Source organism: Colias eurytheme, chromosome 9 (assembly GCF_061535395.1).
Source record: "Colias eurytheme isolate Ceu_HAF_F1 chromosome 9, ilColEury1 Martin Lab GWU primary, whole genome shotgun sequence".
NCBI lineage: Eukaryota > Metazoa > Arthropoda > Insecta > Lepidoptera > Pieridae > Colias > Colias eurytheme.
The window spans coordinates 1,352,119-1,367,912 of NC_142988.1; the positions used below are offsets into that span (position 1 = coordinate 1,352,119).

Below are 15,794 nucleotides of genomic sequence, written 5' to 3' on the forward strand. Positions count from 1 at the left end.
CTTTCTATTACTAATAAAATCGATCGTGTAGCAATCTAATAAATAAATCGTGTTAGAAAATAGAAATATTTTGTTTTTGGTCGCGTCGGGTTGACACGTAGAGTGAGAATGAACCATAGAGGAGGCACTAAAATGACAAGTAATGCGTGAGAGAAATACACTTATGACTATAAAGCTAAGAGCAAGCGAGACAGAAACATTGTTTTTTGTTTCTCTCATGTTATGCGATTTCTTTTGTTGGGGACAAAGGCAGTTTGTCCCAAACAAGCGGCTACAGTCCATTGTTTTGCTAGTTTTCTGTTTTTTCTCGCTGTTAAGTGACTTCAAAGTTTAATAAACGTTGACAGTGATCTGTTTTAATCCGACTTTAAGTGAAAATATGGTGCGTTGTAGTGTGATTGGTTGTAAAAATCGGCCGGAACGAAGATTACCAAATATTACCTTTCACACGTAAGTAAACTTATTTGAAGTATATTGTTTTATAGAACTGGATATAGTTGATACATTTTCATTAACTCTAATGTGAAATTATCTACAAATATATAATATTTTCATCGAAATAGACGTAAACATTTTTTTGTGTTATCCGACTAAATTACGAAGTGTTCTTGTTGTTCAGGACGCCATTTGTTTTTACGTAGTTTCAAATTTATGGTATAATCATGTGATTAACATTAGGGATACCAGTACAGGGTAAAATTTTCCCCAAAATCGTGAAATGTTTTTTTAATATTAAATATGTTTTTTAGGTTTCCAAAAGAAACAAGTACATTAAACAGATGGATTCGAGCTACCGGAAGGAAGAACTGGTTACCAGGAAAAAGTCACAGAATATGTTCTATACATTTTGAGTCGCGTTATTTTCGAAAAACGAAAAAAAAACCTATTTGATGCCCAATGCAATTCCAACACTTTTTACAACAGTGAGTAATTTTTGTGATGCATTTAGTTTGGATTTAAATGTTGTAGTTTAAATATTCATAGACCGATTTTGTTGCTACGTCTACATAATAAACAAAACAAGTTATTAATTTATTTTTATAGGGGTATATTTTCTATTTATACTAAATCAAATTTTATTTTTTTAGGATATTATTGTTGAGCGACTGAGTACTGCCCAACAATCAAAAGTCCATGGACCAGGTCTTAAGGTAAATTAATAATTCCATTGCACTTTCCCACGAGCAACAACACTGCACTATTTTAGAACTGCACGACATACCGTGGAGAGGAAGTTTATGAGGTGTTGTTGTGTATGTACACGGCTCATATGAATGTGTGAAGCCTGGATTAGTCACCGGTTTTTTTACACCTTTTATTTTGTACATGGATGTTCTTAGTATTATCTGATTCAACTAACTTAATCTTTTCAGGATGTTGTTGAGCTACCTAATACAAGAGAACAGGCGAAAACCCCTGAACCAAGTCTTGAGGTAAATTGATTATATTATAAAATTATGGTGAAATATATATCTATACTAATATTATAAAGCTGAAGAGTTTGTTTGTTTGTTTCAACGCACTAATCTCAGGAACTACTGGTCCAATTTGAGAATTTCTTTCGGTGTTAGATAGCCCATTTATCGAGGAAGGCTTTAGGCTATATATTATCTCAACAGACCAACAGGAGCGGAGCAATGCGGGTGAAACCGCGGGACATAGCTAGTTAGTAATAATTTCATTTGGGTACATTTTGTACATTTATGTTATTTGAATTTTCTGGTTTACCGAAGTTAAACTTTATCTTTACAGGATATTATTGAGCTACCTAGTACTAGCAAACAGTCGAAAGCCCCTGAACCAAGTTTTGAGGTATATCATTATTTCATATACAACAATAAATTAATGAATGAATACATTTATTTCTGAAACAATGAAGTAGAGTATAGTAATAATTTCATCACGCCGGTGCCAGCGCATGGTGACAGCGCTTGTGGCCGATCACGGGGCCAGGAGCAGGAGCCGCCGTTGTGAAACTATATAGTGCTCGCGCAATAACTAAAACCGTAGCAAATGTTAAAGAACAGCCGAAGTGATATCTTTAATGGCGTATAGGAAATGTTGCCACAGCGTGGTTTTATAGCGTGACCAAAAAATATATTTTGAAGAGTTACCGTGGGAGCACTGTAACTGTTTAGAGTTATTTGTATAAGTAGTATATTTTGTCTTATTTAGGTACATCTGTGTGGTCTTATATTTTTTAAAATTGTAAAATTATTTAAGTTGGAAAAGGAATCAAATCTACTATAATTGTGAGGGGAATCTAAAGCCTGTAACATAGTTTTGAAGTTTGAACTAATACATGCTTTAATTTCCCCAAATATATAAACTGTATTATTTTAATACTTTTTAATTAAAGATTTTTTTTCTATTATATATTTCTGTTTCAAGTTTGCAAAAAATAACTTAATATTTTTTTTTCCAGGTGGAAACACCGAGAAAAATCAAATTAAGAAAAAAATTAATAAATAAAGAACGTGTAGCCGAGCAAAGAAAAAAGAAAATTGCAGTATTGAGGACAAGGGCGTGGCGGTTAAAGAAAAAGAATGCAGAACTGTGCAGCATATTAGAAGATTTAAAAGCCCGATGTTTAATAAATCAAGAATCTGCTGATGTTTTGTCATCTATAGAAACGGCAAATAAGGACTTTTTAAAAAGATATATTTGTAAAGAATCCGCACCTAGGAAGTATTCTGTAGAGTTAAGAAAATTTGCATTAACTCTCCACTTTATAAGTCCAAGAGCCTACGATCATGTTCGAAAATATTTCAATACATGCCTTCCTCACCCACGAACTCTTTCACGGTGGTACCAGTGTATAGACGGTAGTCCAGGGATCAGTAAAGAATCTTTAGAAGCAATAAAACTACTCAAATTAGCTAATAGTATAGTGAATCCATTTCGCAAATTATTTTGCGCCCTATGTTTCGATGAAATGGCTATTAGAAAGCATGTAGATTTTGATGGTCAAAACTGTATAGGGTTTGTAGATTGTGGCAATAATATAAGTAGTGGTCAATTAGCTAAGGAAGCCCTTGTCTTTATGCTAACTGCTATAAATGGTAGTTGGAAAATACCTTTAGGGTACTTTTTAATAGATGGTATTTCGGCATACCAAAAAGCCAATTTAGTTCAGACCTGTATTAAAACCGTTCATGATGAATGTGGAGTAGAAATTTTATCACTTACATTCGATGGCTGTCCAACAAACTTTGCAATGGCTAAATTATTAGGGTGTTGTTTACAAGATACTCAAATAGATCCTACTTTCCAAGTAGGTGACAAAAAAATTATTATATACCCAGATCCATCACATATGCTTAAATTAGTACGGAATACTTTGGCTCAGAAAGGACCCATCATTGATAGGCAGGGACGCACTATTTCCTGGGAATACATCAAACATTTAATTGACTTGCAGGAAAATGAAGGACTTCACCTAGCTAATAAACTGAAAAGATCTCATATGAATTTTAGGCAACAGATCATGAAAGTAAAGTTGGCTGCTCAGACTTTCAGTAATTCTGTTGCTGATGCCATAGAATTTTGTAACGAAGAACTTAAAATAGATAATTTCTCAAATTCGGAGGCTACAGTAGAATTTATTAAAAATATAAATGACTTGTTTGACATATTAAATTCAAGAAATATGAATGCATATACACATAAAAAACCTCTATTCGAGGGAAACTTTTTAAATACTAAATTGATTCTTGAACAAATATATCAATATTTAATGAAGTTACATTTAGGTGGCATGCCCATCCTTAATACAAACCGAAAGACTGGATTTTTGGGCTTTATGATTTGTATACGAGGGATAATTTTTCTATACGAAAATTATGCCAGAAGTGAATCCTTACAATTTCTGTGTACGTATAAGCTTAGCCAAGATCACTTGGAGTATTTCTTTAGCGCGATTAGGGCTAAAGGTGGATTTAACAATAACCCTACAGCCAAACAATTTAAATCCGCTTTCAAACGGATGCTAGTCCATGGTGAACTTAAACACATCACTACAGGTAATTGCATTCCTCTACAGGAAATAAATATACTAACATATACCAAACCGGAAATTGCAATAAATAAAACCACAGAAAGAATTAAACTAATAGATGAAACTGATGATTCTGAGATACGTGACATTGATTTTATCCGCACTATGGATGACCACGACTATTTAAGTGATCCTAGTAAACTGACCGAATTTTCGAAACAAATTATTATTTATATCGCAGGGTTTGTTGTAAGTCAACTGAAAAAAGAACTTAAGTGTCCTGATTGTACGTCAGTTTTGACTGCGGATAAATTTAAAAGTTTCTTGTATAAAAAAGACAAGGGGGGACTGCAATATCCTAGTAAAGATGTAGTTGCCATTTGTACATTTAGTGAGAAAATTTTCCGTCAAAATAGAGATATGAGTAAGAAAAATTATTTTCATACTATTTCTCAAGAATGTCTCAAAAGATGCCTTAATGAAAATCTTTTTTCAAGAATAAGTGATCATTTTAAAAATCAATTATTTTTAGACTGTCACTATTCACTTTTAATTAAATCCATCTGCGGAAAATATATAAAAGTTAGGATGCACTATGCAACAAAAAAAATGTCTGAGGTGGATGACAAGGTACGCAACTTTTATAACAAGTTAATTTTATTTAAAGGTCAATAATTTTGAAGGTCAAGGATTCAACACCATCCTTAACTCTTAATTATAAGATTTTTTTTATGTTTGTATTAGTCATCACTACATAGTATAAAACAAAGTCGCTTTCTCTGTCCCTATGTCCCTTTGTACGCTTAAATCTTTGAAACTACGCAACGGATTTTGATGCGGTTTTTTTTAATAGATAGAGTAATTCAAGAGGAAGGTTTATATGTATAATAACACCCATTAAATAGTGGTGAAGTACTGTTATTTTTGAGGTTTCTAATGTGATGTCGTAAAAATTTACATTTTTTCCGCTTACATTGCAAACGCTGGCTGAACCCTACGAGTTTTATCAAAATAATGTACTAAGTATTATACACATTGAAAAGGTCTACAGAAAAGTCCGCGATGGTATATGTCTATCTCTTATGGACAATAACTTTTTTTGTCATTTACTTTTTACGACAAATAATGGCTAATTTTCGAAGCGATTTTAACCAATACAGCATTAATACTTAACCAATTAAATACCTTGAATACATTGTTCATTTGATATAGATATACAAGGTGAAAGGTAAGACATTTGAAAAATTTAGACAGGAGCTTCTACTCATGAAACTGAACAACTTTTGTTCTACAACTTTGCTGAATTTGTAAAAAAAAATTGGACTTTGTAAGGAAACTTCGCTAATCAGCTGACAGATTTCCATACAAAGTCCAAATTTTTTTCTATATAATATAAATAGATATTATAATTATATATAATAATTATATAATAAGATATAATATAAACTACCTTATGTCCGATTTATTCCAGATATTGATGCATGCCAAAAAGGAGGACTAGGCCTACTGGGGATACCTCTTTAAAAAAAACGCACCTAAGGTTCTTACCTCACAGGTGGTGTGGAAAAAGAACCAATACAATACAACAGTGAATATATATATATATATACTAGCGGTCCGCCCCGGCTTCGCCCGTGGTACATATTTCGCAATAAAAGGTTGTGCCAAATTTCATCAAAATCGGCCCAGTAGTTTATGCGTGAAAACCATACATACATACATACATACAAACCTTTCCTCTTTATAATATTAGTATAGATTTAAAAATTGCGGGACGTAGCGTTTGCCGCGGTACCGGCCAGCCGCCCGGCTATATATTTTATACCCGTGCGAAGCCGGAGCGGGCCGCTATGTTTTTATATACAACGTTCATAATTTTTCTGTAGTGTATTTAGTATCAGCATTGCACCCGTGCGAAGCCGGGGCGGGTCGCTAGTTAAGTTAATAAATAACAAAATCTTTTCAAATCTGTCTTTTTCTTCATAAACCTATCTTACAAAAAAATACCCAAACATTTATAGATATTTTGCCAGTTTTTCGGATAAAAAGTTTTTGTAATAGTTGGCAACATTGACGTAAGGATTCGCCATCTCGTTCGGGTATACGCCGATGTGATCTCTAGTACATTCTCCCTCTACGGGTTGACATATTTTGTAAAAATGTGAATGTCAATTCAATAAATGGCGGATTTAGGCAAATGTGTTGAACCGCGTATGTTATCATAATTAAATTAAAGTTACGAAAGTGAATTAAAATATAGGTATCTAATTTATTGTAGCGGTTTATAAATTCCACGACATCCTTAAATTTCCAAAATGTCTCGATCAGCGCGTGCGGACACAAGAAACAGAGTCAAAGATGATATCAAAAGAGTCATGCAAGCTGTTGAAAAAGTTCGCCATTGGTAATATTTATTTCCTTCATTTTATAAATTGAAATTATTATAAATTTCATTTTTATTTGTCATGTTTTCATTCAATTTACAGGGAGAAAAAATGGGTGACGATTGGTGAAACCACCATGAAGATATATAAATGGGTGCCGATATCGACGAATGAACAGAAGAAAAAGCATGCCGCTAAACGGGAAAATAAAGAAAACACTTTGACGCCAAAAAAGATGCACGATTCCTCGAACTCAAACTTCGGAATGGCTGAGGATTCCAATACATGTGAGATAAAATTAACACAACATATGCAGTGTTCAACTGTTTCATCTTTATGTTTTTAAAAATATTGTATGCATAGCGACATGTAAAAATTTGACCATATCCTATAGTACCTAATCGATTTTTCTACATTTCCACATAACCTGGATATGGAATACCCACTGACCCACTAAAATTCTAATAGACTATCTTAAAATACTATCAAGATTTGATTGGCCATTGATATGCTAACCTTTCGGATGTCGATGACATTTTTCTTGCATTTTTCCGATTTTCCCTATCCGTCATACCGGGAGCCGGTATGGTCGACAGACAGCGAAATTTTGAGATAGACTTTTACATTAACTCGATTTTCTCCGTATCTAGTACGAATCAAGTTAATTCAAGTTATAAATCTTATTGTAAATTGAATAATCTTTATTCACTTTCAACCATTTCTATATAAATACTCAATTAAAGCTAACACAGAACTTTCAACAGAGGGTAGTGTGATATTTAGATAAGTTTCGGTTATAATTTGAATTAAAACAACATTTGGAAGTAATTAAAACATTTTATTTACAACTTATCACATTAGGTTTAAAATACAACACAAAATTCAAGTGCCACCATACAAATTTTTTACACAACACACGATCTTAATATCGTCACAAAAAACCGCCACTTGAACGAGTCATCAAAAGTGGGTATCGTATTTCAACCTAATTTTAAATGACGCATGCCGATTTGGACACGATGTTTTGTTTATTAGAAACTTAAGCTTATAAACTATGTATTACGAAAGTATCGCAGCACTATATTATAAATATCTTGAGTAGGAGCTAAACAAAAATAACTCAAAAATTTGGGTCAAAAATTATGTACATTTAAAAACATAGTTTTTGGAAAAAATATTGCAACTAACGGAACTTTTAGACATTTTCTAAGATTTAGATAGATTAAAGCATCAAAACAAATCAACAGAACAGTACAGTTCTAAGAAATATTTCAAGATATAAGTTGTTAAAAGTAGCAAAAAATTGTTCATTTTGGTACCTGGAGGCTATAAAAGTATGGATACGACTTTTCGTAAAACATAATATTTTCAAGGCATGGCTCTTATTAGATGTTGTAGTGTATGTGAGTGAAAGAGAGGGAAGTATTATGTCATCTCTTGCGCACGTGCAACGGTGACACCGCTCACACAGCTCAGTTGGCTGCAGGCGGTCGGAGTGAGAGGTCGTGTGCGTCTAAGAGCCGATAATAGGGAAGGACATACACTACATTTTTGGCGACGAGGTAAATCGGGAATAAATGTAAGTAATTTTTTTTGATAAAAAAAAAAAAAATTACAAAACAAAAAAAAGGAGGAAATAGGTGTGCTGTGATACCTATTGAACTAATTATATCCACAGTCGAGTTACATCGAAGGGAATATTAAAGTTAATAATAATATACACACATACCTATTTTCATTATGATATTTTGTGCCGCTTACATAAAAAAAAAATATCCGCACAAAGTAGATAAATAACATGTGCGTGCCTTTCGAGAGGCCTCCGGCCTCCGCGCCGTAGAAAACGAAGGTTTCGTTTACATAAAGATTTAGCAAAACCTCTTAAATAATTGTAGCCAGAAGGATAAAGTAGGTGTTGTCAATTGTTTCTCGTATACATAACTACACTGATACCAATGCATACGCGGGCTGTCTTTATTGCTCGAGCGTATGGTGCCTGTTTGATAAATACACTGTACAGTGTACGGGTATACAGCTAGCGTCGTCCAGTATATGTACTCACGTAGTCATGCATAAGACTGTAACTGTGTTATGCGAGACTAAATGTGATATTTTGTTTAGTCGAGGCTGTAGATTATTATTTTGGGACATTTGTTTACATATAAATTTATTGATACTGATAATATGTAAAAACCTGCTTAAAGGATTGGTTAAACATGATTAAATGAGCTAAGAAGGTTCGATTCCCTATCAGCTCAGAATAGATTTGTCTGGTTACAAAAATATAATTATACCAAATACCCACTTATATCTTATTTAATTACTCGATGTGAAGTTGCATGAGTATTATTTAAGATTATTCATTATTGCATAAAGAATTAATTAATGGTTATCATGCAAGGAACGTAAGTTTCCTGGACAGGCTAATATAGTAACATTATGGAAGTTCATGTAAGTTGATGTATGTGTTTCGATGGTGATGTGGACCACGACAAGGGATTTTTAAAGTTGTTGTTGTTAAGCTATAATGTTACAAGATGAAGCCTGACAAAAAAAAAATGTTGTGTGGTTTTATGAAACCACGGTAAAAGTGAAACTGTTCGAACGGTTCCGAACACTGCTTTATACCTACTCGGCAGCCGACCGTCACGCGACATGCGCTACACAGACCAAAAAGTTTGAGACGATGTAATAAAAGTTTCACTTTAAATAGGGTAACGCCCGTGTACGTAATTTGTACTGTGTTACCAGATAATGCCTGGTGTTCAAGAAAAATCGGGTGACGCCCGTGTGTATTTTATAATGTTATACCAGATGATGCCTGGTGGTACAAAAACAAAAATCGGGTGACGCCCATGTGTATTTTGTAATGTTATACCAGACGATGATGATGCCTGGTAGTGCAAAAACAAAAATCGGGTGACGCTCGTGTGTACTTTGTAATTTTATACCAAATGATGCCTGGTAGTCGTAATATAATTACAATACAGGTGATGCCTGTAGTGATGTGATACGGGTGATGCTCGTATAAAATGTTTATATTTTGGGTGATGCCCATATTGCGAATTCATGCACTTAAATACGCGATCTTAAAAAAAAAAAAGTGATAGTTCGTCACCATTTCACAGTGAAGTATTGTTCGTAAGATAGATTGTATCTTCGAAATTACTTACGGTTAGTATTGATATCCAAATAAAAAATGGAATAATACAATTTTTAAGAGCATACAGTAAATACTAAAATATTTACAGTAGATTTTATTATTCTTATCTAAAAGTGACTTAATATTTTCATAATTTCATAGCAGATTTTGTTAAACAACGAAAGAATAATCATAATGATAACAATACCTAAAATATCTGCGATAGGTATTGCACATTTAACCGACAACTATAAAGTTAGACAGGTTAAGTGATAATATAATAATTATAAACAGGGTAAGGTAATAAAACAATGAATATTCGAAAACAAAAATAAATGGAATGAGAGACATACAGAGTAGTCTCAATATTCATTATTTCAAACTACCCACCTGGCAGACGTTGTAATGCTCTTTCGCCTTTTATCGGTTCGTTAAACGAATTGGAACATGAATATTATCCGAATTGGTCGAGCCGATACGCTGCGTGCCGAGGTTTGAGTTTTACACTTAGCAACATATTTGGCTATTCATTTTTATTGTATATACTATGTGGCGTTGTAGGTGAGGTGGAAACAAAAAAATAATAATAAGAACTAGATACTCACCATACAGTCGGCAATTAATTTAGTTATTTAATAAAATAAAATACAAATATCAGTAACAATAAGGGTCGTGGTGTGCCTAGGTCCAAACCCTCCGGTAGGGCTCTTACTGATATAGTGGTGGTGGTGATGGAGTGCGCGTCTCGTTGCGAAGGCTAGGCGGTAGGGTGTCTTTAGGGTTGGTCGCTGAATTCCTTCAACAGGAATTAAGGAGCCGAAGCAAGCAAGACGTAGAAGGATTTCCTCAGCGGCAATCGTAGCAATGTCGTAGTACTACTGAAGATGGGTCTTAAGCAGTATGTAGCAGCGTATGAGGTTCCTTATCGGAACGTGGCAAGGACGCGACAATTCCCTGCGCGGGAACGTTGCGGGTATGTAGAAGCTTTCTAAACGGAACGTAGCAGTAGCATAACACCACTCTCTCAGCGGAAATGTGGCACCCCGGTTTGGGGTTAGGTATAACACACTGTTAATCATTACATGTTGGAACGTTGAAAACGACTTTTACGTAATTTATACAATAATATACCGTGAAAGACAAAAGTTGGACAATAGACAGTTGGCATAAAATATGAATCGTTAATTGTTAATAACTAGCAAACCTGGCGAAGTCCGTTTCGCACCAGAGACTCCTTTTCCTTGTTATAAACCTCACGGAGCCCGAGACCTTTCCAACGAGTGCAAAGCCGTGGAAATCGGTTCGTGCGTTCTGGAGTTGTAGCGTCAGGAAGGAAAACCCGAATTATTTTTATATAGTAGATTACTTTGATAGATAGTGTATAGTGACAAAAAACCTGTCAATATACACTTAAAATTTTTAGATAGATAATAAAGGTCAATTTCAAGACGAACATTTAATGTAAAATAAAAAATGGATCATAACCACATCATACCGCAAATATTGGTATATGCAAGGTATATGTAAGAACCATGGTAAAATCATACACCATGTGCATCTAGTTATTACTATATTAATAACGACTGTTTTTAATTAAAATCACCAGTTTTATAATAGACGAGAAAATCAGCAACACAAACATCAACGTGAATAGTATTATAAAAGTCAATACACTAATAATTTTATTTACAAGTTTAAAAAGTTATTAAGAATTTAATAAGATTTACAACGTAGTAATTCATATAAAATCCAAGTTTTAATGGTGGTTTGTAAGACTGGTCTGATTTCATATTCATAAAGTAGGTACTTACGTAATACATCTTTTAAGAGCTCATCTTTTGAACATTAAATATCGCACCTAATGCATTAACACCGCTGCGAAAAAATAATGGATATCGTACTAGATTGAATAAAAGATTACTTATCAATTAAGAAATACGGTAAAGATTTCTTGTCAAAGCAAAAAAAAAAAAAAAAAAAATGTATTATCGCGAAAAGGTCACCATTCGTGCCTAAGTCAGAATATAAATTCCAAGTATTAATCTCTACAATATTGAGGTGGTATAGTGGTATTGATTTCGAAATGCACAATTGAATATTGTAAATTCAAGTTAATTACTTAATTTATGCAAATACTTATATAGTTATAGGAAAACAAAGTTTTTATTGATTGTTACAGTTAAATTTGTATTACTGATTGTTACAGTTAAATTTGTATTACTGATTGTTACAGTTAAAAAAAATATGTATCCAACTACTTATTTTCAGACCATTAATGTGTGATTAATGTCTAGCCATTATTATTGTCATTAAGTTATATTCTTTTTCTTTTTCAAGTGGCTATTAAGTTGTCAGTAATACAAATACAAATGTTATCATAAGTAACAAATAAAAAAAGTCATCAACAAAATGATACATTTTGATTCGTTTTAGGTTCGTTACATTAATTGAATTTTAAATACCTATGTGTTATTAATGTAATAATCATACAATGAACAACACCGCGTGTGTGTTGAGGTTACAATAAGAAGTATAAAAAAAAGTAATACATTATTTATCACGCTTTACTAAATATTCATTATTGTATTGTCAATAAATTGTTGTACTATTGTCACTGAAGTTAAATCTGTACGGTTTGGGTAGGTCATAAGCGAATCGAAAAGAATCGGTTGCATACAGTCATACGAACATACAGGTGAAGCTAAAAGCGGTTCAATAGAAGTCAATGGCACAGTATAGTATGATATTGTACTGTTGCAGAGCAAGCTCCACTAAGACTATAATTCTGTCAGAGTGGTTTATACCCAAAAGTTGGTATTTAAATAATTGATAATTATGAACCTTAACGTTGTAATACTATGTATCTGTATGAATTAAATATATTTAATGCGCTATAAAAAAGGCTGCCACTTTCTAGCCTCTAAGCTATCACCCAAAAATATATCATAAATCGCTTTATTGCGATATGAAAGAGAGACGGACAACGAATAAATAAACAAATCTTCCTTGTGCCTAAGGATCATAATATGATAAGTTGTTGTTGCTTAAATAAGAATAAATAATGAACCAATTAATGTTTGGTTACAATTTTGCCGTATAATATTTATTATATTATTTAGGGTACAGATATATACATATTATATTACATTCCGATTTTATTAGGTATATTGAATTAAAATCGGAACATATATTGTTTTAGTAACGAAGTACATACTTATACAGAATATAGATATTAAATAATAACCGAGCATTTAAGTATGTACCCAGTCTATAGGCATTTCACTTGGTAATAATTCGGTTTGCAGCTATCGTTTATTAATAATTTTAATATGTGGGAAAACAGTGGTTACTTAGATGGTGCAGATGCCGGTGCAGGTAAAGTGAATTAATTTATGCGTCAGAACAAGCAGCATTCACCTCTTCTAAATGACCTGGAGTGCAGGTCATGATAAATAGTGAGTGAAACATATCAACAAGGTAGTGCAATAGTCATGTAAGGAAAAAAATAAAACAGGTTAAGTACAGTACAGGTACAGAACAGGTACAGTACAGGTACAGTACAGGTACAGTACAGGTACAGTTAGTCAAAAGTATAGTTAAGTTACAGAAGGAACATTAAGTTACTGAAAACGATTTCGTCCCATTGGTTAATAAATAAATAATGACTTAATAAACTTAAATATAAGTATACAACTTATTCATGATAGATTGTCGTATACTTAAATAAATTGTCATTATTGTTATTATAAATACCTAAGTATGTAAGATGTTACATTTCTATGATTTTGAAGGAGCGACTATATGCCTATATATTCTTGCCGGCTCTTCTCTGTTGAGGCGGCTTTCTGAACCAGTGGTAAATTCATATTTTGTCCTTATACTGACGAAACGTTTTAAACGTTTCTGGACGAGGTATGGTTGATGAATGAAGGTTTGAGTTTGAAAAAATTATTAATTAATATCGATTTGAATACATATATTGTAAAAATTATTATAATTTTGAATATACACATACTTAATGGAAAAAAAAAAAGAAAAAAAATGAAAAGGAGAGATGTTGCATATATGTAGATAGAATTATATTACTAGGCCAGGTGGCACATTCTACTCTATCGCTGGTATGGAGCGGACGTGTCCCTGAGCTGTGTTTACTAACTGATACCTATGATATATAAAAAAGCTAGATACGTTACCCGCTCTCTATTTTGGCAAGAAAAAACTTGGCTAAGTGCCCGAGTTTCACTTAGTCACGCACCATTCAGCGTCGTGGCTGGACGTTCTTTTTATATTTTAATCGGCAGTTGTTATTACGAAGTACAGGAGTGAGACATGTATTATGTCTCGTGCGTGAGAGTGAAAGAGAGAACAACTGTATTGGTGATAATGCGTTAGTAAGTAGGTATGTATTAATTACGCTGTTTTTTAGTGCAATGATGTTGGCGTATGCCGCGTCTACTAGTATAATAGGTCATTGACTGATACTGGTGCTTAGGTATAGACTAGAATAGAAGCATACATATAACATACCCGAATAGAACATAATATTTTATTTAATTAAATTAATTGAAAAAATTAAAAATTTCTAAAATAAAGGAGGGATGTAGTGTATGTGAGTGAAAGAGAGGGAAGTATTATGTCATCTCTTGCGCACGTGCAACGGTGACACCGCTCACACAGCTCAGTTGGCTGCAGGCGGTCGGAGTGAGAGGTCGTGTGCGTCTAAGAGCCGATAATAGGGAAGGACATACACTACAGATGTGTTTGTTTTTTACTATCATACATTCAAAACATCTATTCTGGTCATATTTCGGTAATGTAGCAGTCAGCAATCAATTAAAATTTTAATGCATACAAAAATATTCCTGAGGCATATCCATACTTAGGTAGCATCCTAAAAATACGCAATCTGTCGACGTACCGGCTCCCGGTATGATACTACGTAGTATCATATTTCACTACGTATTTTCATGTTTTTGAAACAAATATAATGCTACCCTATGAAATATATCAAAACTAAGTAGTTTTACGTTTTAGATCTAATATCAACTTACCTTTTTATCCATTTCTGGCTGAAATATAACGACAATAAAATCGTCATCACGCGTTCGACCTTGCACATGCTGATAGTTACAGACCGAATTTTAGTGAAAATTAACAGAACTATTATATAATTAGTATATATAATCAATATTTAATAACCCATCCATCGTTGCTTTTAATATTCAGCGAATCACTTTAAGATTAGAACAAGTTTTCACCAAAACAAAAATACGTAGTCACCACGTGCGATGACGGAGTTTTGAATGACGCGTGTTTAAATTTTTTTCACTAGCGCTGCTCGTGTTTTGGCGTCACTAGCCGGCCTGTTTCTTCTATAAGCATTTGTAATGTGTCAGAAAGGATAGGGTGATATACAATGAGGTTGTTTATACTAAAAAACAAAACACTCGAACCCACACCGGCCCCCGGTATATCGACATACACGGCGAAAATTTGTTTACACCGGGAGCCGGTATTTCGACATGCGAGAGGTTATGTAATAATTATTGTAATGAGGAATTACTATTTTTTAGTAAATTTATTTCCAATTTGTTTGGTTGGAGAAGATTATAACCAAATTAAGACCATATTAATTTAGTACCCTATAATATGATAATTAAAAAATATTGTTATTCACAACTTAATTAGTAAAAAATGTGTTTAAAACTTCAATAAGTTTAGACAGTATTAGATTAGACTTATTCTCATAATTTATACTATATAATACTTTATTCATAGAATATCTGTATCATTCCAGGTTTCTCCACAGTGAGTGACTCCCAAGGGCCAACAGATTTCGCATCATCCCACATGAACTTTTCCGAAGATTCCAATTCGCAGAGTAGTGGGACGACAACACCAGCGAAACGGTTAAAAACGGACTGAAGGAATAAGAAATAGACTGTTCAGATTCAGTGATAATTTATTTTGAAGTGATTCAAGTGAGTGGATGTTGTGTTACTATAAAGTACAATGTTTATTATTTAAGATATTTCATATAAGTTGGCGTATTTTATGATTATAACATCCTGGTTACAGGTAAGACATAGTAGGTAAATATTGTGTAGGTGTAGTGTTCTCTTGTATTAGATTTTTTGTGATTTAAGAGCTATTACGCACTGTCGACCAGGCGACTGAGTCGCCGGCGACTGTGACTTACTATAGTTTAAATAGGGGCTTGCGCACTTAGTTGTCTGTCGTCCAGGAGTAAGTCCAGTCGCCGGCGACTCAG

General features: G+C 33.4%; 2 protein-coding genes across 2 annotated transcripts in view; one reads left to right on the forward strand and one right to left on the reverse strand.

The window, feature by feature from the left end:
• Positions 1–15,794, reverse strand: part of LOC149905558 (uncharacterized) — a 156,805-nt gene that overhangs the window by 120,702 nt on the left and 20,309 nt on the right. The gene's annotated exons all lie outside the window — the stretch shown is intronic.
• BCL7-like (chromatin remodeling complex subunit BCL7B-like protein) lies at positions 6,170–15,685 on the forward strand. The gene is made up of 3 exons (XM_090105691.1): positions 6,170–6,401; positions 6,484–6,668; positions 15,321–15,685. The coding sequence occupies exons 1-3, from the start codon at positions 6,313–6,315 to the stop codon at positions 15,446–15,448; spliced, it is 402 nt and encodes a 133-aa protein (XP_089961817.1). The 5' UTR covers positions 6,170–6,312; the 3' UTR covers positions 15,449–15,685.